Below are 20,463 nucleotides of genomic sequence, written 5' to 3' on the forward strand. Positions count from 1 at the left end.
TGGGAAGTGGGTCCACATCCAACACTGAATCTGTCGGCACCTGATCTTGGACTTCCAGCCTCCAGAACTGTGAGAGAGAAATTTCTGTTGTGTATGTACCAGTCTATGGAAAGCTGTGACGGCAGCCTGAGCAGACTGGGACAGAAAGTAACACCCGCTGCAGAAGTGGGTCCACAGCAGTGCACCCACAGCCCTGAGTCACGGGTATCTGGGCCTCCCAGGCACCAGCGGAGGGACAAAACCCCAGGAAGCCTGGAGAGACCTCACCTTTATGGGGCAGGTGTAAGGACACTCACCTGGCCTCTCAACGTCCTCAGCTGAGAGCTGAATGAGTGAAATTCTGCCTGAATCCCCTTGAACCTTCACCCCAAGCCAAGGCGTCCTTGCCTCCTCCCCTGTAGATCTCAGCATTAGGCATCTGTCCTGCCAGGGTGCAGGTCAGCTCCGGTGCCAGGACTCCCAGGGCCCTGCTCTACTCCTCGCCTGTCCACAGCGCCCTTCCTCTCTCCAGCACCCCAGCTTCCCTTCCAAGACAATCTTCTCCATCCCATGTCTTGCTGTTCTCTTCCCACTCCAACTCCCTCCAGCAAGAAGGCCAAGAAGCGGGCAGCCCTCACAGACCCTATCGGGTCCACACCACACAAGCCGACTCTGAGACAAGCCGTGTCTTGCCGCCTGTGCTCCTGGCTCAGTGTGGACACCTCACCCAGCTTAGGACTCGCTGAGCGGGGAAGGGGATGTGTGCCCTGCAGCACCCTGCACGGGCCAGGTAGCACACGGGGTCCCCAGCAGCAGCTGGCCGAGTCTGCCTGCAGCCGGCTCGCTGAGCTGAGGTCCTTCCCCAGCACGGGTCCAGCCACTTCCCTCAGACCAGAAGTCAGTCACTGCACCTCCCCACCCCAACCTGGATCCCCAAGTCCTCTTCTTTGCCCTGAAGTCAGCATCAACCCAGGCTGTGTTAAGGAGGTAAGATAGGGATTCTACTCCAAAGAGGCACGGGACAAGCCTCGAGGAGAATGTTGAACTTCCAATAAAAAGTCCTGGAACAAACATATGGACACCAAGTGGGGAAAGCTGTGGGGGAGGGGGTTAGTGGTGGTGGGATGAATTGGGAGATTGGGATTGACATATGTACACTAATATGTATAAAATAGATAACTAATAAGAACCTGCTGTATAAAAAAATTAAATTAAATTAAATTTTTAAAAAAACCAAACAACGTACTGGACAACACCGGCTGTCTTCTAGAATTTCGGCTTCCAGCAAAACCATGCAGCATTCCTGGTTGGGGGCAGTTAAGCCTTTGCCACAGAGCTGCTGCCATGTGCGTCCACTCTTCCAGCATCAGCTCCAGGGAACACAGCTCCCCCTCCACCCGCCCTGCCCGATGGCAGACACTGGGCTCGTCCCTGCGGAAGGATGTGTGGCCCCTCAGGGCACACGGCAGCCCTCCCAGAGGGCCAAGGTGTGACCCATGCTGAATTCCAAAATGCTCAGACCCCAACACGTGCTCTGCTGAGGAAAGCGGCCCCTGGCTTCTGGGGAGCCAGTAGGTTGGGATACTGTGAATTAACTCAACGAATCCAAAGTTACAACGCCTTCCCTCAGGCAGGGGACAGCGGAGGCCAGACCACACCCTGCCTTCATTCACTTACGCAAAAGTATTTCTTGAAATGAAGGCAGTGTCCAGTGACAGATGAGTGGATAAACAAAGTGTGCTCATCCACACAATGGAATATTATTCAGCCTTAAAAAGGGAGGAACTCCTGCACCTGCTACAGCACAGATGAACCTGGAAGACACCACGCTAAGGGACTAAGCCAGTCACAGGAGGACACACACCGCATGATTCCACTTACATGAGGTACCCAGAGTGTCATATTCATAGAGACAGAGAGTAGGAAGGCTGCTGCCAGGCTGGGGGCAGGGAATGGGGGTCACCGATGAACAGGTACAGAGCTTCAGTTCTGCCAAATGAAAAGAGTTCTGTGGATGGATGGCGGTGACGGTTACACACAATGTGAACGCACTTAATGGCACTGAACCACACACTTGAAAATGGTTAAGATGGTACATTTTGTGTCATGTGCCTTTTACCGCCGTGTCTTTTAAAAAGTGTTTACTGAGCCTCCACCGTGTGGTGGGCACTATTGTGGGCAGTGCTGTGCACACGGGTCACGGGTAGGTCAGCACAGAGAACACGATGCTTCCCAAAGGCCTTGAAGATGACAGTACAGGACAATGCTTCCAGCGAGGGGCTGGGAAGTGAGAGTTCACAGTGGGGGCTCATGGGAAGGCCACCGGCGGGGAGAGGTCTGCGTGATGTGATGGAACCAGCCCATGAGAGTCTGTGTCCAGAGCTCACCCCAGAGACAACAGACAACACAGAGGCCACCAAGGGGCTGGTCAGAGAGGAGGGAGAGGGAGGTGCAATTCCAGGCCTTGATACCACAGATTTTACTCCCCACACGATGGAAAGTCACCGCAGTGTTCTGAGCAGGGAATGGATGCAGGCTGATCGTTCAAAGGGCCGCTCCACCCCTGGGCCGCGGTCCCTGCTCACCCAGCCGCCCTGACAGTCACTCCTTTCCCAGGCAGCTCCATCCCCACAGTGCTTGCCCTTCAGGAGTTCAGGTATGTTCCCTCCAATGCCCTGAAGAGCACAGCCATCGACGGTGGCTGTCGAGCCTCCACGGGCCCTGCTCTCCCTGGGAAGGAGCCCACCCCGAGGCATCTGTCCTCTACCTTGTGGGTGCCCGCTCCTCCACCAGAGTCTCCAGGACCTTCGCATCGTTCTTCACGGGGCTCATCGCTCAGAGGTGGAAGCATTTCCTCTGCCACTAACCAAAAGAGGTCATTTGACCCCAAAGCACTGGCTTCCCAGATTTCCAACAGAAGCCCGGCAGAGCTGACACATGGTCTCTGCTCCATGTGATTTCCAGGAAAAGTTGCACCAAATCCACGCTGCCCTGACCCCATACAGGCTGCTCTCTGCCATTTTTTCTTTCTGACTTTATAAAACAGCTGGTAGATTATTTTAAGTTTCAGGAAACGGAGGAGTCCCCTGCCGAATGGATCCTAAGCTCCTCAAGGGCCCAGAGTCCTTCTGGTCTCTGGCCTTTGACCAGACTGACACCCCTCAATGCCTGCTGCTTGTCTGGGGCACCATTCTGAAGACCCCCACCTGTGGTGGGCTCAGTAAGGCTCACCTCCAACTCCCAGGCCTGCACCCTAGATCATCCACGATGGCCACAGAACATGGCTAACTAAACCCCAAAGTGGCTGCAAGGTCACTTTTCAAGCTGCTGGTAACACAGCTGAAGCCTTTAAACAGTCTGCGGAGGGAGGATGCAGTGCCCACGGCAATAGCTCTACCCCGCTGCCCTGGTCCCCAGCAGGCTCACAGTCGGTGAGGCTGTTACCGTGTCCATGAGCTCCAAGGAGCTGGGGGAAGGAGGGACAGCTGCTTTGAGGCTTGTGGAGGGTGGTCATCCAGGGAGGAGGAGTTGGACTTGGAGCCCAGGTTGCCACCGTCCCGGAGCGGGGGTCCCCAGGTGCTGATGGCAGACTGAGCCCATCCCCGAGAGGACTTGCCCCAGAGGGGCACTCACCCGCCCTGAGCCCATCTCTGACCCCTAGGCTCCCTCATGCCCTTGGGTCCTCCCGCTCCTGGCCGAGGGACGCCTGGCCAGCTCACAGGGACTCACTGCAGGTCTGTGGTGCAGGTGCTGCACTGTGATTTCAGGTTCTTTGGCACCTCGAGGGAGAGTGCTGGGCAGGCCCAAGGCCTGGCTGGTTCCTGGGCAAGCGCCCTTTGTCCCAGGACAGCACATTTCATTTTATTCCATACAAGTCAACGAACATCCCCCGAACACCTGCTGCATCCCGTGCCCAGCGCCAGGGACCACGATGGGAACACACCTGAGGACAGCACAACCCCTGTCCTCTGGGAGCTCTCAGGCCCACTCCACACACGTGCTGGCTGAACTCAGAACAGAGGTTCCCTGGATGGGGACCCCAATCCTCAAGCCCCAGCTTCTTCCAGGAGGAGCACGAGGCCTCAGAGGGCTTGGCTGTGAGATGCTGGAAGACAGCTCCCGCTGCATCTGCCAACTCACAACCCAGGAGCCAGAGCTTCTGCCCGAGGCCGAGGCAGCAACAGGGAGGGGAGACTCCATTAGCAATGCTCTAAGGGGCAGGACTGGGCTCAGGACCAGCTTCTCTTCCCGCAGGGAAGGCTAAAAGGTCACGATGCTTCAAGGAGGTCAGCCTCCCTACGTAACAGGAGGCCATCGTGCCACCCACCACACACATCTTTAGCCACACAACACACACCTCAACACCCATACCAACACAGGCAGACACACACAGATACACACATCCCAACACATGCATCTTTACCAACACATGCATCAATGCACCAGCACACACGACCACACACCGCGCACCTGACACCTATATCAACACACACCCCGTTACATACATCTCAACACACACACCCCTACTAGCATGTGTCCACACACAAACATGTACTCCCCCAAACCACACAGCCACACCAACATATCTGCAAACCCTGATCCCACACACTAACCACACCGCAACTCCCACACACACGTACCGAGCTTCGTGTCCCAACTCACCCTCACCCATACACACCAATACCCGTACCCGGCGCGTGCATATCCACTCCCAATCCAGTACACCCACGGCTCCCCCCGACACCACCACACGGTGATACATCCACCCTCGGCAACTGCATCCAAAAATTCAAAGCACCTTACAGACACTCACACAGCAACACCAGCCCAAGAAAGCACGACCACTCGCACACCAAGTCATATCCCAACACAGACAACAGACATTCAGACACACGCTAGCCTCCCGACATACACACACAGTCACAACTGCGTGTTGAATGCTCTATTCCCAGAAGCTAGGGTCAATTTGAACCTGCTAAACCCCCTACACCCACGACAGCAGACTCAGCCCCCCAGCTGATCCCGGGTCCTTCCCTGGGACCACCCTAGGTGGGTCCAGGGCACAGTGACAGCCCAGAGCATTCTGCTCGGCGCGGCCAGTGCGCAGTGGCCGCTTGGTTCAGTTTTTAGTGCCACCAGGAGCGACAACAAAGAACCCGGCAGCCCCTCCTCTGGAAGGCTTCCCAGATGACAACTCTGCCTCCTAATTTACACCTCGGAGGACGGTGCTGACCAGGAAGGAGGAACAGAGGAGACTCTGCTCCTTCTCTTCATCTACCCATGGGGGCTTCCCCGCTCCTCTCTGGAGAGAGTTGGTGGCTGGAGAGAGCTGAGAGCTGGCACCTGCCCTGTGCCTCCGCCTCCTGCCCTGTTCTCTGGCCCACCACCCACACCCAGGCCACCTTCCAACACTGGCCTGCGCAGGAGAGCACGGAGACAGAAACGGGACCGGCAGAGCGTGGTACAGCTGGGAGGTATGGGGGAACTGAGATTCGGACAAGCTGCACAGGAAGAGAGCTGGGTCCTCTGCACCAGGCCCTGCTCCTGGGGCCCCATCCTCTCTGTCACCCTGGGGACACGGCCGCCAGACACTTGTGACTTGCTACACATGTGACCTTGAGTAGAGGTTAGGGGATCCCTGAAACCGCAACTTTGGGGAGTCACTTTAAGCCTAAGTGTGCAGCTCGGGCCGGGTCCCAGTCGATCCTCAGCAGAGCTCAGCAAGCGCGGGGCCACCTCCTTCCTTGCTTCTTTTCTGGAAAAGATGCGAGGACAACCTCCCCCGAGACACAAAGAGAGGGAAGGAGCACTTATCTGAGCTTCCCAGAGCCTGTCCTAACAGGGCTGGTCCTGGCCAGTGTGGAGCTGGAGATGGGGCTGGCGAGCAGGTCTTCTGCTTTTGGCTGCATTCACCCCATCCCCAGCACGACCCAACAGTGGAACTAAAAGGCCAGAGGTCAGACAGACGTGGCTAGAATCTCAGTTCCACCACTTCCTAGCTTTGGAACTCAATACGGTTTCCACGGCTGTTGACATCCTCTCCTCCGGCAGACTGCAGGCTCTAGGACACGGAAGCACAGAGAGGCTAAGGAGCCCTTGCTGGGTCTCACAGCTCCTGAGGGCCAGCACTGGAGCCCTCCACCGTGACCGTGATGCTCTCCACTTCCTGCAGCCCTGCCAAGTCCGCCCTGAGGTGGGGAAGAGCAAACCCTGAGCAGCACTGAGTGAGGGGCCCTGGCTGTGCCCCTCCGGTGGCAGGACCCTGTCTCCAGGGCATGCAGGCCCAGACAGGGATAGCCGGTGGGAAGGGACCCAGTGGGAAAGGAGCTAAAAGAGGGTCTTCCCAGCCCCACCGGGCACACCGGGCCCCTCAGAGATAACACGACCTCACTGCCTGCTCGAGGCTCAAACACAGATAGACAAGAAGTTCCCAAATCCTTAGAATCGACAAACCCTAGTTCTCTGCTCAGTGGACCAGACCCTTGAAAGTTACCCTCAGGCCGTGGAAACATTTGGGAAGGGAGAGGAGAGGAGGGAAAAAGCAAGATGAAAAGGGTCTCTGAGTCTTCTAGACTTCCCCACTCCCACCTCCCAGGCCCCGGGTAGGGGAGTGAGCTGCCCAAATAGCCCAGCAGGGTGGGTAAAGCCGGACTGTGTGTGGAGGTCAAGCTCTGGCTGAAGTATGTGCTCTGCCCGGAGCCGTTTCTTAAACATTAGAAAATGCACTTGTCTCTGGCTTATGATTATGACGTTTTCATTCACAGAAAATAAAGGGCAATTGAGGTCTGATATGTAACAGAAGAAATTGTTTCCACACATTCTCATAGTGAGTCTGTATTTAGTTCATGACCCATCATCCAAAAAGAAAACTGGTACTGTCTGCAGTGCCCACCATCCTCTACTGATGCTGGACATTTTGACATATGAGGTGGGTACAGCCCTGCCCCCCCTCCCCCGACCCCCAGTGACTCACCTGATCCTCTGTGGGACAGGTATGGACAGTTCTGAAGTCAGGTTAGTTTGGGTAAAATGCAGAGAGCCTCTTTCCCAGTGTACATCCGACAAGCTCTCACAGGCTCTACCTGCAGGGTCCGAACAGGAGTCCACACTCTACCTGACACCCGACTTGTGCCCTCCCCCTGCCCAGGAACCACTGGCGACAATGACAGGGTGGTCAGGGCAGGTGAGCTGGAGCCGGGGGCCTGCCCCTCACTCCCTGGTGTGGAGCTCCACCCTGCCTCTTCCTGCCGCCCCCCTCAAGGCTGGCCCCTGGTGTGGGGTGACCAGCTGCCAGGACGTACATGCCACAAAGCTGCGAGCCCCGACAAGCTCCCATCTGGCCCCCTTCTTGGCCTGAGGGGTCGTCCTCAAAAGCACCAGTTGGACTCTCCCCAGGGCCTCTTCTGCAGCAAGAAAGTGATTTCAACTCCAGTTCACAGCCAGGGAGAGAGAGGACAGCCAGCCGCAGTGGCTGAGCTGGGGGTGCTTCCCCCAGAAGTCACTGAATTGGCTAGATTCCACAATGGAAAGAGTTACCTGCCACAAGAGCTACTGAGGTGACTGAGGAGGTCCCGTCACCCTTTCAGGTCCCTCGGGACCAAATGTGGACGCCAAGGCAAGTGCGTCTTCTCCAGCCCTAGGGCGGCCCTCCCGTGCATCGACCCCTCTTGTGAAGGACTTGTCCCGGCTCCCAGTCTCCGGGTCTCTGGGCACTGCTACCTATCCCTATCATCCTTGAACCTCCAGCATCTTGCACATTGCTCGGTGTTCAGAACCTACTTAATAAGCATTTTGTCCTTGAATGAAAAAAATGAACTAATGAATTAACAAATGAATGAATTTATGAATGAACAAATGAGTCACAGAGTTGCTTGGTGACAGGGAACTACCTTGAGGGAGACAGATTTCAATATAACCTTACGAGGAACTTTCTCAGTAAAATCTCCAGCACTGGAAGAAATGGACTCAAGACGCAGCACCCTCCCGGGTAATACACATGTGCAGCTCCAGGGTTGCCAGCCTGTGACCTGAGGTTCCATGTCTAGGAGTTCCACTTAGGGAAATAATTGTGCAGGTGATCAGAAAGATTTAGGTGCAGAAATGAAAAAATGGAAACAAGTTTTCTACTATGCTCAGTAGATCACTAGAGGCAGACTTTTCCCTTCGCTTCTCCATATTTCTAATATTTCCTCAAGGAACATACTATGCGTATGAAGCTTTTACAAAAGGACAGCTATTACTACAAACCAGGAGTGTGCAAAGGATAGCCCATGGGACAAATCCTTCTGTCACCTGTTTTTGTAAATAAAGTTTTATTGGAAACCATCAAGCCCTTTCATTTATGGCAGAATCAAGTAGTTACAGAAGAGCCCACATGTCCTGCAACACCTAAATTATTTCTTGTCTGGTCCTTTACAGAAAAAGTTTGTTGATCCTTGTGTTGAATATTCAATGGAAAAAAAATATGTGACATATATTTAAGTAAAAACTATATCATATAGAAGACTGTGCGTGCAGTATGGTCCTTTTTTGTGAAATACATCTTCAAGTGCACAAAAAGGACTGGGAAGGAATGGACTAAAATGTCTGCAGTGGTTATCTCTGAGTGGTAAGGGCACATATATTTAAAAATTATTTTTATTGGTATTTATCTGTATTTTCTCAATGTCTAAGATGAACAAGAATTAATGTAGGAGAAAAATAACAATAATGTCATTAAACAACAAAAATAGCAACAAAGAAGTCAGTAACTGTCCCTCTAGAAGGAGACCAAGTGGTAAGGGTTTGAAGGTCACTCATACAGGACATTTCAGAGGTGGTCAGGCCCCAGCTGCCAAGGCTCCCCCCACTCAGGGACTATTTTGTGTCACACAGCAACTTTGCTGATGGATCACTACAATTTTTCAAGGCAAATTACTTAAAAAAAAAAAACCCTAAAACACCTATTTTCGCAACAAATTTAACAGAATATATTTAGCAATAAAGAGAAACATGTATCTGTCTTGGTCTTCAAGGAAACAACCACTGCACACATTTTACATTGAACTAAACATAAGCAAGTTGGAAATTTTCCAAAATACCTCTCAAGATGATTGAAGACAACCGAGGGTGTCCGAAAACCACGATGACAACCACTGAGTTAAGAGTTTCGGGACATTACTGTAATGAAGAGACAAGAGCGCCACGGAGGGGACCTGTTTCATCGTACATCAAAAGCCTTTGGAACTGAGGTCAAACCAGAGGAAAGAGACTGGTGTCCGCCTAAGTCCCAGCCCAGCAAGGCACCTCCCAGGGGAGAGAATGGATCCTCTGTGGCATCCTCTAACCCCAAGGCCCAGAGTAAAACATCACTGTCTCCCCAGGGTGTGCCCTGCTCCCTGCAAAAGCTGAAACATGACCCCACCCTTTGAAAGCAAGTTACGCGGTAGAGAAAGCCAAGCCCACCCACTACCCACTTCCTCCTGCCAGCACCTGGCTGGGCACCCCCAAGAGGAGGGCCGGACCAGCCAGGGAGTCAGCTTGTGCTGTGCCTCCCACAACTCTCAGACACATGCCACATGTCACACAAAACCCCAAGGCTCACAGCAACAAAGAGGTGGGTCCCCCAAGAAGCCAGGCCCTGGACAACTTTCCCTTGGTGGGAAAAGAAAACAGGCCCGGGCACGTGAATTCCACCCACCGCTGCCCCTGCGCACAGCACGGCTCCCTTAGTGCCTTGGCCCACCCATCAGGTCGCCGTAGGGAGTGTTCAGGCATGCACCGTTTTGGAGCTCTGCAGCCTTTTTTTAAGATGTGGATCAGGGAGAGGATGGTGGCAAATCTCTGTGCTTAGCTCGGCCCTGTTTGTCACCAGCCAGGCCACCCAGTTCCCCTCTTGCCTCCCAGCACATATTAGAGGCACAATATTCATTTCTTACATTATGTTAACAAGCCCCATTGTTACAGGGTTGTCTCGGTAACTAACCAGGACAGCCTTGGCTGGCTCCACACCTTTGCACCCACAGCATACCAGGACTTAGGTGAAAACAGTAAGTAAAATGCAATACAAAATAAATAAATGGAAATACAGCCCCAGGAAATTGAGTGCTCTCCTGACAAAGAAAAGCTACACCAGATCTGGCTCAGAATTAAGTGGAGAAGCCCAGCAGAGAGAAAAGCCATGTGCACACCGAGGAGGACCTGCTTTAGCGACACGGCTCCCAGGGGACCCCCGAGCCCTGCTCAGGTGCCTCGCCACTCAGGTTTTGCCCAAGAAAAAAAGGCCCAAAACTCTGCCCAAGACCTGCTCCCCTGAGCTCTTTAGGGAGGGCTCACGGCTTCCTGAGAAGGGCTTTCCAGATGGCGCCTGGTGGCAGCAGTGCCAAACTCCACAGCTTAAGTAAATGTTGCCGTCGCCCCGTCCTGCCAGGAAAAGGCATGGGGGACCTAAGGCTCCTCTCAGCTGCTGTGACGCTTGCTTCCTGGAGAGAACAGAGAGCCCCCCACCACCTGCCCCGCACCCTGCTGGGGAGCCCCCTTTCCTCAAGCATTTGCGATCCTCATTGCACCCCCTCGTTCCTCCTCAACACGCCAGCCCGGCCCCCACAGGCGGTGGAGGCGCTGTCACGTGCTGAAAGAGGAGAGGGAGGTGAGGAACCCAGAAGGGTGGCAAGAAGGCCCAAGAGTCACAGGTGGCAAAGGTTCCAGCCCAATCACCACGAATTTGGGGACGTTTACACAAATCCAGTCTCCTGATCTCTGCAGGTGTTTCTCCACCCCTACCATCAACGCCGCAAAATAGCTCGACAGTTATGGGAGTTAGGGCTCACGCCTCTTCCAACCTCACGTGCTCAGAACGCTGCAAAGTTCTTCCCACATGGATCTGTCCCGGGTCTCCCTCTGCTCTCCATCTCAACATCCCCAAGTATCCCAGCGGTCTCCCCCTAGAATCCAGGGGAATCTTGAAGTCCAGTAAAACAGGAGGCTTGTTGAAGCTTGTCCCTGTTTCCACCCCTGAGACAAGGGCCACCTACTAGAACTTAACCCTCTCAGGAGTGTGCTTCTTATAAGGGGGCACAGAGCTCCATGCCAGTGAAGGGATTCGAAGGCACAAGCAGCCTGACGGAGAAGGGGTCTGGTGAACCCAAACTGCCCTGCAAACAGAGGCTGTCCCTGCTCTGCAGCAGCGGCCGCTGGCAGTACTGACATATTGGGCCTACGTTCCCAGGTACCGAATGGCATAGCAAGAGAGTGGGTGGATGAAAGGTGGCTCATGACACCTGCTTTTGACCAACAAGCAGAGGCCACACTGTGGCCATTTGCAAAGCAAACTGCTAATTCCAGCCCCAACACACCCGAGGTGGTGGCCAGGATCTGAGCCCGAACCTCCCATTCCAGTTAATGGCAATCACGCAGCTAACGCTTCATGCTCCATTTTGAAAACTGACCGCTTAATTCTTAGCCTCATTGTAACCTGTCCTTAGCTAATCCGTGTTTTTCTTATTACCATTCAATTTAGATTTCAATGAACGTTTGTTCCTTGTGTTAACAGGAGTACAGAAGGAGCACACAGTGGGCACCTAGGGCTCCCTGAGCTCTCCGGGCAGGAGCGCAGCATCCGTAGGAGCACAGGAAGGACGTGAAGGTGGGCAGAGTGGGGCTAGACTAAAGCAGGGCTCCAGTGACCCTGCAGCAGGAATCCATCGCTCAGACAGAAGACGGTGTCCTGGTAATCTGGGAATCCCCAGGAACGTAGAGGAAAGAGGCTTCGCTTCTGGGATCTCGTGTCACACATCTTTTATATCACACTCCCAGTCTGAGGACTTTCAGAGCCAGAACGATTTCTCTCTTTCTGAAACGCTAAGTGACAGCACCATCGGGCAGCCCCGTGGAAGTGGGCTTTACAGCTCCGCGCAAAGGGGTGAGAGAGACAGCCAAGGCCCCAGAGTGGCACTGAGTGTTCCCAGGCACAAGACAATCAAAGGGCACAGGCTGACGGGACGGTTATAAAAAGGAGCTGCTGTCAGGCATCCGACCCCCACACGGGAGGACGGTGAGGTGAATCAGCATCTGAGGGCTACTGTTCCCCAGCTCCAGCACCATGCCTGGTGGGCGGACCGCCCCCAGATCCAGCGGAAAGGTGGGAGACCAGAGGGAACCCACCTGGACCCCTGACCTCTGCCCCACTGGACACGCCCCAGGAGCCAGGCTGAATCTGGCCAGCCTATTAGCCCAGGCGGGGCCAGCTCCCGGGAGGCAGGGCCAGCCAGCATCTGCCCAGGCAGGGCTTCAGCACACACAGCCGAGCCTCCGTAAATCTCCACAAACACGGTGGCCGCCTGTACACACTTCCACATCGGGACGGAAAGGCTGCATATGGCGCTCAGTTTTAACAGCTGAGCTTTAAAAAAGTGCAGCTTTTCATCTCACTGAACCAGCTCCCAAATTAAAGGGTGGGGGAGGGAGAGAGAGGGGGAAGGAAAAAGGGGAAGCCAGAGTGGGCAGCGGGAACCTTCCATGCTAAATTTGATTTACAAGGAATTTCAGACTAGTATCCGCTCAAAATTTTCCCCCTGGAAAATGAAATAATGTTCCCTGTTTGTCATCCCCAAGTTTACTAATTTCAAGTTTTTAATTTCATCTTTTAAAAAATAATTTGTTTTTCTTTCTTCTGTTTTTAATAAAAAATGAAGGAGTCTATCAATGAGGAAATCACTCACATGCCTTAGATTGGGTTAACGATTTTTAAGTAAATTTTAAATGGGATTCTTGTTTTCCAAAGTTCTGCTCAGCAAAGAGATTAGTGGCCACAATGCCCAGAGGGCGTCCCCTGGTCCTTTTAATTCCCTGCCTGGAGGTGGAAGGTGCTGGGAGAGGAACTGGAGGGAGAAGCCTGATAGGGCAGTTTTCCTGGAATTGCCTGGAAACTTTTACTTTCTGTTTCCTCTGCTGATAATGACTGTCTTCGGCTCTGCAGCCAGCTCCCCTCTCTCCCTCCCAGCCCCCTGTTGCTGCATGCCATCCCCAAGCTCCAGTATAAAGTTTGGCTTTTGCAGCAGGAAGCAGCTGGGCCAAGCAACCAGCGAATGATAATGACCTCAGAAATCTGCTGTTCGCTCGGCAACAATAGGGTGCTCAGTCTACTGGAAAATTGTGTTCATCAGCTAACTCTGCTCAGTTACTAATTGACATTGCCAAATATTTTAAGAACAATTGGAATGCACAAGCAAAAAAAAAAAAAAAAAAGATCTTAATCCTCAGACTTAAATTTTTTCTTTTTCTTTTTTTCCCTTCTTTTGGGTGCCCGGATTTGTTTGTGCAGAGCAGGCAGTGGTTATCATGAATGGGGGCAGGGAGGAGGAGCCACATGAGAAAAAGAGGTGGAAAAGAAAGAAAATCTATCATATCACTAGACACCCGATGTAAATGCAAGGCAGCCCTGGATAAAGGCCTTTGATGCTGTGGTCAATGGGCCAGCACAGGATGGAGACCCAGCATTTCAGGAATGCAGCTCAGGCAACAAAAGAAGACCCCGCAAGGCTTCCAGCCCAGCTGATCAAATAATCCTTGTCCATCTCAAAATATTATACCAGAAGTAGCAGGGGTTAACAATATTTTCATCTTTGCGTCTGTTCCTGGCTTTCCGTTGATCATGTAACTTAGCCGACTTTAATGAACAGAGGGTCAACACATTCAATTACCCCTTTCCCACCATCAACACTTCAATTAGCCCCTCTCCAGAATTATGGGGAATGCAGAAGGTAACTGCCCTGTTGGATATAATGAACAGTATCGTTTCTTAGTACATTAAGTTTTAATCATTCTGACCGTGATTTCCAAAGCAAAATCTAAAGAAACAGAACTTTGGTCGTCTTCTGACTCAGGGTAAAGCTCGAATTGGAGCACAGTCTTAGACGAGGTTTTAGGGAAAGATGCAGAGATTAATGCCATCGGAGCATTTGCACGCAAGCCAGGAATGAGGGAGCATCAAAACAGCTGCCCCACTTTCTAAATGTCATAAAAGAGTAAAATTTACAAGCTGCTGCTTTCCAAATAGTTTCCCTTTGCATCGTACACGGAGGAAGAAATGACATCTACTATGGTGTGAAATTATTGGTAAGTCAAATCAACAACAACAACAAATATAAAACAAAGGGGAAAGATGGGGAAGTGATCTGTATGACTGGTCTTGTCCATTTTCTGTTAGAAAATATGACCTCTCAATTTGTCAAAGGTCCTAGTTTTCACAGTTGATCTTAAGCTTGGTTCTCAGCAGTTTGGAGAGCCAAAGAACAAACACATTTTCTGGTTCACTGGAATCATTTTCACATGTTCACTGATTCAAACATTCTTTTGCTCACATAACAAACAGCTGCATCCCACATTAGCCTAGCCAGTGACAGTCGCCCATCTCGGCAATAACTGTTTGATTGCAAACTTGACCCCTTCTTCGTCTCGGTCTGAGCAAGACATTTTTAAACAGCCACTCCGTTCCAATCCTCCTTTGCAAAGAATTACATCTGATAACAAAGGACGTCTCTGCCACTCATTGTAAGCCTTCTTCTGGAGATCTGTTCTAAGAGGCTCTCTGTAAAAAGGTTTTTTATGATGAATTCAGAACTACTATCATGTTAAGAGCAGCGATTTATAAAGAAGAATTCATTGGTTAAGATCTGAAAAAATAGTTTCTCAGGCCCTACTGACCCAGTTTTCAACAAAAAAAGAATCAAGTGATGCAAATTAAGTTTTAAGACATTGTTATGCAGTCTGAGAAATTTGTAAAACCGTGTTTTTGCAGTTATTTCTTAATAGAAGCCTTAATAAGTACTTCTTTCTTTACTTAAGGGCTTAAAGATTGTTTTTTTCTCCCCTTCACCTTGCAGGTTCCTCTCTAACAGGTAATAATAAAATACCTATTGTGTCAAGATTTTTATTTAAATGCTTATTTTAATCACACTTTATACAAGTCAGACTTGTTGAAATAGGAGGGAAGACTAACCCGATTTGGTTAAGGGTCCTAATCCCAGGAAAACCTGACTGGCCCAGGCGTGCGGCTGATTTGGGCTGCATATTGGTATGCCATCAATTTTCCTACTTAGTCAGAAAATTATGGAAGTGTCTAATTTGAATATGAAGAAAACAAAGAAGTCAACCAGAAATGAAAGAATCTGTATTCACAATTGTACGATACTTCAATGAGGGAAATAAAAGTGAGAAGATAACCGCAATTCAAGTATAATTCTCCTTTGAGTCCCAATCCCGGTTGGTTCTTTTAGGCAAAAATGGGCTTTTTTCAACTGAGTATTTAGAGATATGGAAACAACAGAGATAGGAATAGCGTGAGGCTATCACTTGGCCAGAAGGTGAGAAAAACACGGTAAACACGTCATTATTAGAGCCGAACATTTGGTGTCGGAATATTCTGCTGAGACCTTTTCATTTCAGCAGGGCTGGGAGAGGGAGGAAAATCTGTCAGTGTTAACTCCACGTCACTCCAAAAACTTAGGAAAGCCAGTATGCGCTCTGCTTTCTGCCCCAGAAAGGTCCCACATCCCCAAAACCGTGAGATGACACTCCGCAGGGAGAGGGGACCTCCTCACAGGAGGCCAGAAGTAATCCCTCCTGACAGTAGGACACCTGGCACTTTGCTGCCTTGGTGCACAAAGATCATCTCAGAATCCCCGCCGTCAGGCAGTGACACTGGAAAACCCTTCCCTTGCAAGTTTTGGGCGGTGGTCACTCCAGGCAGTGTGGCCTAGCCCTCCGTGGTGCTGGAGTTCCTCATTAAACTCTTCCAGAGCGTCACTGAAGTGAATTGCAAACAAGGCTAGGGCTCCAGGTGGAGACAGTGTGTTTCATGGGTGTTTAAGCAGCGGCATTAAGTGCTATCGGAATCTTTGGAATGTGCAGTGCAGATTTATGTGTCTTAACAATTCTTTACTGGTTTGTAATAAGCCACCAGACTCACACTTTATTTTAATACTCATTTTGTCCTGGAAGAAGGGTATACTGAAGCATGACAATAACAACACAACTAAGCTGGCACCTACTTAATAAGTGTGGTGGTGAATTGCCTCTAATACTGAAATATTTATTGAAACTGAGAAGGGAAAAAAAAAGAAAAGGGGAAAAAAACTTTTAAAAAATTACCCTCAACAGTGTGCTGCCACATCTTTAACAGTGGGCAATGCAGTGCCTTGAGGTGCCTCAAACTGTCTTTCATTTTCTAGACTTAATGGCTGATTGCAGAAATCAATGTTGCCATTAGTAACAGGGTATTTGTTATGGCATGATTTCCTCTGTTGTTAGGCTGCAGAATGATTACAGTATTAGAGAGATGCTTTCTTTATAAAGGGCTAGAGATATAACTTTCAATTTACTGTCCATTAGTAAGGGGCTTTGGAAATATGAAAGCAACAAGCTTACCTGCTGTTAGGTAGTGATTTTAATTTAGCTGTCTTAGGCTAGTGAGTTTTTTTTTTTCTTTCTTTCTTTTTTTTTTTTTTTTCCTCAAACTGGGCCAGGAAGCTTCAGCATTTCACAGACATTTTGATGACAGATTTTCTGCTTTGCTATTTTAGACCCCAAAGCTGTATCGCCCGTGTAACACAGTACAATTTAAGACATGAAGTCGCGCATCTGTGTTTCAAACCTCTGTGCTTCTCCAAACCATCAGAGGAGAATGGTGTGGTTCTTCAGGTTAGAGGCACCTGAGCCAAGCTGTACTTTTGAAAGGGGGCCGGAGAGAGGTTTGGTCTAGGGAGAGGCAGTGAGGGGCCCAAATGACAGAATTATGGGCATACACTTGGGGGATAGATGGTGAGGGTCTGAACTTACACATTCACATCCGCGGATGGAGCCAAACAGCAGCTCCCGGGTTCCAGGGGTGATGGTGGACGGGGGTCAGGGCATGAAATGGGGCCAGGTAATCACAGGGGAGGGTAGGCTATCCCAGCTGGCAAACGTAACAACCGGCCATCTCCCCCACACGGGAGGAGGATCAGCTTACTTTCCTGGTGGCCAGTGTTCAAGGGAAGGTCAAAGAGTTGAAAAGATAGTCTTCCCTTGAGGCGGGGCAGACGGGCAAGGTCCACATACAGCACAAAGCCACGGTGAACTCAGAGCTGACTCTGAAGGGCAGCGAGGACCCTTCCTCACAGAGGCTGGTGCAGAACCAGGCCCCGGGGCAGGGAGGGCCCTTGCGCCAGCCACCGCTCCCCCATCTCCCCTGGCAACCTACCTGAGGAGGACGGCGAGGAGGGGTGTGGGCTGTCCTCCTGGGCGCTCCCGGTCTGCGAGAGCCCGCCTCCGACCCCGCTCTCCTCAGTGACGTTGGAGGAGCCGGGCGTGGTGGAGCGGCTCACCGACTGGGACTCCTGGTCACTGCCCGAGCCGCGCCGCTCATCGGGGCCCCCGTGCAGCCCGTCCTCGTCGCCCTTGCGGTCCCGCTTGTGGACGCGGGAGTGCACGACCACCTGGTGGTAGGTGCGGAACACACGGCCACAGTCCGGGCACTCGGTGGGCTTCTCCTTCAGACTCCCGGGACCCTGCAGGTTGTACTCGAGAGCCTGGTGCAGCCCATGTGACAAAAAATCCCGACTGCCTTCCAAAGGGTCGAGCGTATTTGGCAGGTCTCTCTGATTGCCCGCTTTAGTGCTGTGAACCAAATCAGCAGGCATTTTCTGCTTGGAGCCATCTGCTCCCACTAACACGTACTCCCGCTTCTCCTTATCAAACAGAACTCCGGCGTTCGCCAAGGTGTCTTCGTGGTTGCGCTGTAGCTGGTGCTCTTTAGACGAGAAGCCGTGCTCCATGGCCATGCCCCTGGCCATGAGCTGCCACGCCTGGTAGCTGTTCACGGGGTCCATCTCGGCAGCTTTCGCCGCTGCCTGCAACCGCTCGATGCAGCTGGATTTCAACGGTGGCACAAGGTTGAGGCATCCCAGGAGGGAGTGCTTGTCACCCTCGGGGACGCCATGGGCCATGCTGGAGATGGGGGTCAGCAGCTTCCCCACAACCTCCTTCTCCTTCACGGGCATCTCGCCTTTGCCGTAGAGCTGGCTGGGCTCGCTCAGGCTGGCTTTGTCGGCAGCCATGAATGAGCCGCTCTGCAGGCAGGAGAGGTACCTGGAGTACAGGTTGGCGTGGGCCTCTTGGGACATGCTGCCCATGGGCACAGGCACCTCGGCGTCGCTAGGGGACTTGTTCTTCACTGACAGCTTGTTGAGGTGGACCTTCATGTGGTTCTTCAGGAACCAGGGCTCTTTGAAGCGCCGGCCGCAGATCTGGCAGCAGTGCTCGAAGGAGTCTTTGTGCTTCCGCATGTGGCCCTTCAGGAACCACGCCTGGCTGAACACCTGTCCGCAAACCTCACAGCGGAACTCGTTGGCCGACTGCTCCCCGCCGCCGTTGGGGCCCTGGCCCTGGGCCGACTCAGCCGTGATGTGGGCCTTCTCCACGTGGCTGATGAGCTCCTCCTCTTGCGAGGCAGCGAAGTCGCACAGCGTGCACTTGTAGGGCTTGTGTAGGATGCGGATGTGGCGGTCCAGCTCCTCCCTCTTCTTGAACTTGCCCTTGCAGAAGGTGCAGCGGAAGCCAGCAGCGGGGGTCGCTGAGTCCTCCTGCACACTGGCCGGCTTGGGCGAGGGCACCGGGTTGGCCACGTCGGGCACGCTGTGGTTGGTGGGCAGGGCCAGGTTGCAGGCGGCCAGCGGGGTCTGCTGGGCGTGCGGCAGGGGCTTCAAGTCCGGCCGGGGCTGCAGCAGGCTGCTCTTCATCTGCTTGTCCCGCAGGATGGCCCTCTCCTCCAGCTCGTGCAGCAGGCGGTTCTCCTCGCGCACCCGCCCGCGCCCCTTCCCCAGGTTGCCCAGCTTGTGGGTCCGCAGGTGAATCTTGAGGTTCCCTTTCTGTGCCGCCCGGTGGTCGCAGTACGGGCACTTGAAGGGCTTCTCGCCGGTGTGAGTGCGCATGTGCAGGGAGAGGATGCTGTTGAAGCGGAAACGTTTGCCGCACAAAGGGCACGGGTACTTGCGGTTTTTGCGGGCGTCGTCCTCGATATCGCTCATCTGGGACATGATGCCCAGGTTCTGCCCGTTGAGGAACTGCTGCAGGTCCACCCGCCCATTGAGGCTGGTGTCCACATCCCGGCCCAGCTGGTTGGCCAGGAGCGCCATCTGACTGCCCATGGGCTGGCCACTCATGGGCACGTGGGCCTTCTCGTCGAGGGGAACCGGGGTCTTCTCCTCTGGGTTGGGCCGTGGATGCAGCTCGGGGAAAGCATGGCTGAGCTGGGAGGTGATCTGGTGCAACTTCTGACTCATGGCATACTGGCCGTTGAGGACGGGGCTGCTCAGATGGGACTCAGCTTCCGGCGCCGCCGAGGACACTCCAAGGCACAGACTGGCTTCTTCCATCCCTAAAAATAAAAAGAGAGTTCAGATCTGTGCCAGGTACCGTGGCGCAGCGAATCAACAGCATCAGCTGGTGGGGAATTTGCATTTCATGCCTTACCTACACAGAATAATGCTAAGGAATTATAGTCAAAAACAATAATAAAAAAATGAATTATTAAATGCCAATTATGCAATATGGCACTGCTCCTCCAATTTGTTTTGGCGATAGATCGTCTTCCTTGTATTTTCTATTTACAGACTGCAATTATTCATTCACATTTAAATTATTAATGTTTTACCACTTTCAACACCTAATAACAAATCAAGGGTCTACGTGTTAAACTTTTCCTCCTCTCCCCCCTTGTAGCACCTGCACCTGTTGGTCCAGTTCAAAGTTTGCCATAGAGCAGAATGGCTTTAACTGCAAGACCAAACTGACTCACTTGGAACTTTTGTTTCTGGTTACTATATTCGATATGTTCGCCAGTCTGAGATGAAAGAGATTATTTTATGATTTGGCAAAAAAAAAAAAAAAAAATCCAACCCAGTGGCACGATATTTACTGGTACATAATAAAACAAGATAATGTTTGGGGAAAAAATAAAGTAAAGGACAGGCTTTAGAACAATAAAAGGGATTTTGCTTTAGTCAACAAAAAGTGCAGTAATATCTCATTAAGCTGATTAGTATGCTGCTTAGAAACAGTACTAGGTGCTGTAACACATGATTATAATCATAAAAATCCTTCAGTGTTTGCAAGGAAGCATTAACGAGGTATATTAAATTTTAAGGAGACTGCAAGTAGCGGCTTTGCAAACCTCAGAGATTAAGATTTAACCCTTATGTTACGAAACACTGTTATTTTGTCGTTTGGTAACTGTGCCCATCAAAAGAAGTATAAATTACCTCGTGATGGAATTTTAGTGGATTGTTGAGACTGCTCAAATTTGGGTAGGGGGTAAGGACTTACATCACAGAGCGCGCTTTCCCTGTCCTTCAACTGGCATGATATCTGCGGCAGGGACTGTGATTGGGCTTAAAGAGATCTTTTATAGAACTAGATAAAAACCAATTAAAATCCAGGGACGATGCCATAGGAAGTCTCAACCAAGTT

The 20,463-nt window shown here is 51.8% G+C and overlaps 1 protein-coding gene across 1 annotated transcript in view; it reads right to left on the minus strand.

The window, feature by feature from the left end:
- The window catches only part of ZNF536 (zinc finger protein 536), a gene marked incomplete at its 3' end in the record, with an annotated part of 228,782 nt that extends 209,410 nt beyond the window's left edge, over positions 1-19,372 (minus strand). Inside the window, exon 1 of the mRNA XM_082677651.1 lies at positions 17,198-19,372. Within this exon, the coding sequence (XP_082533777.1) occupies positions 17,198-19,370 (2,173 nt within the window). The 5' untranslated portion in view covers positions 19,371-19,372. The remainder of the gene's footprint in view (positions 1-17,197) is intronic.
- Positions 19,373-20,463: the final 1,091 nt, after the last annotated feature.

Source organism: Grampus griseus (assembly GCF_964374135.1).
Source record: "Grampus griseus genome assembly, chromosome: 19".
Lineage (NCBI taxonomy): Eukaryota > Metazoa > Chordata > Mammalia > Artiodactyla > Delphinidae > Grampus > Grampus griseus.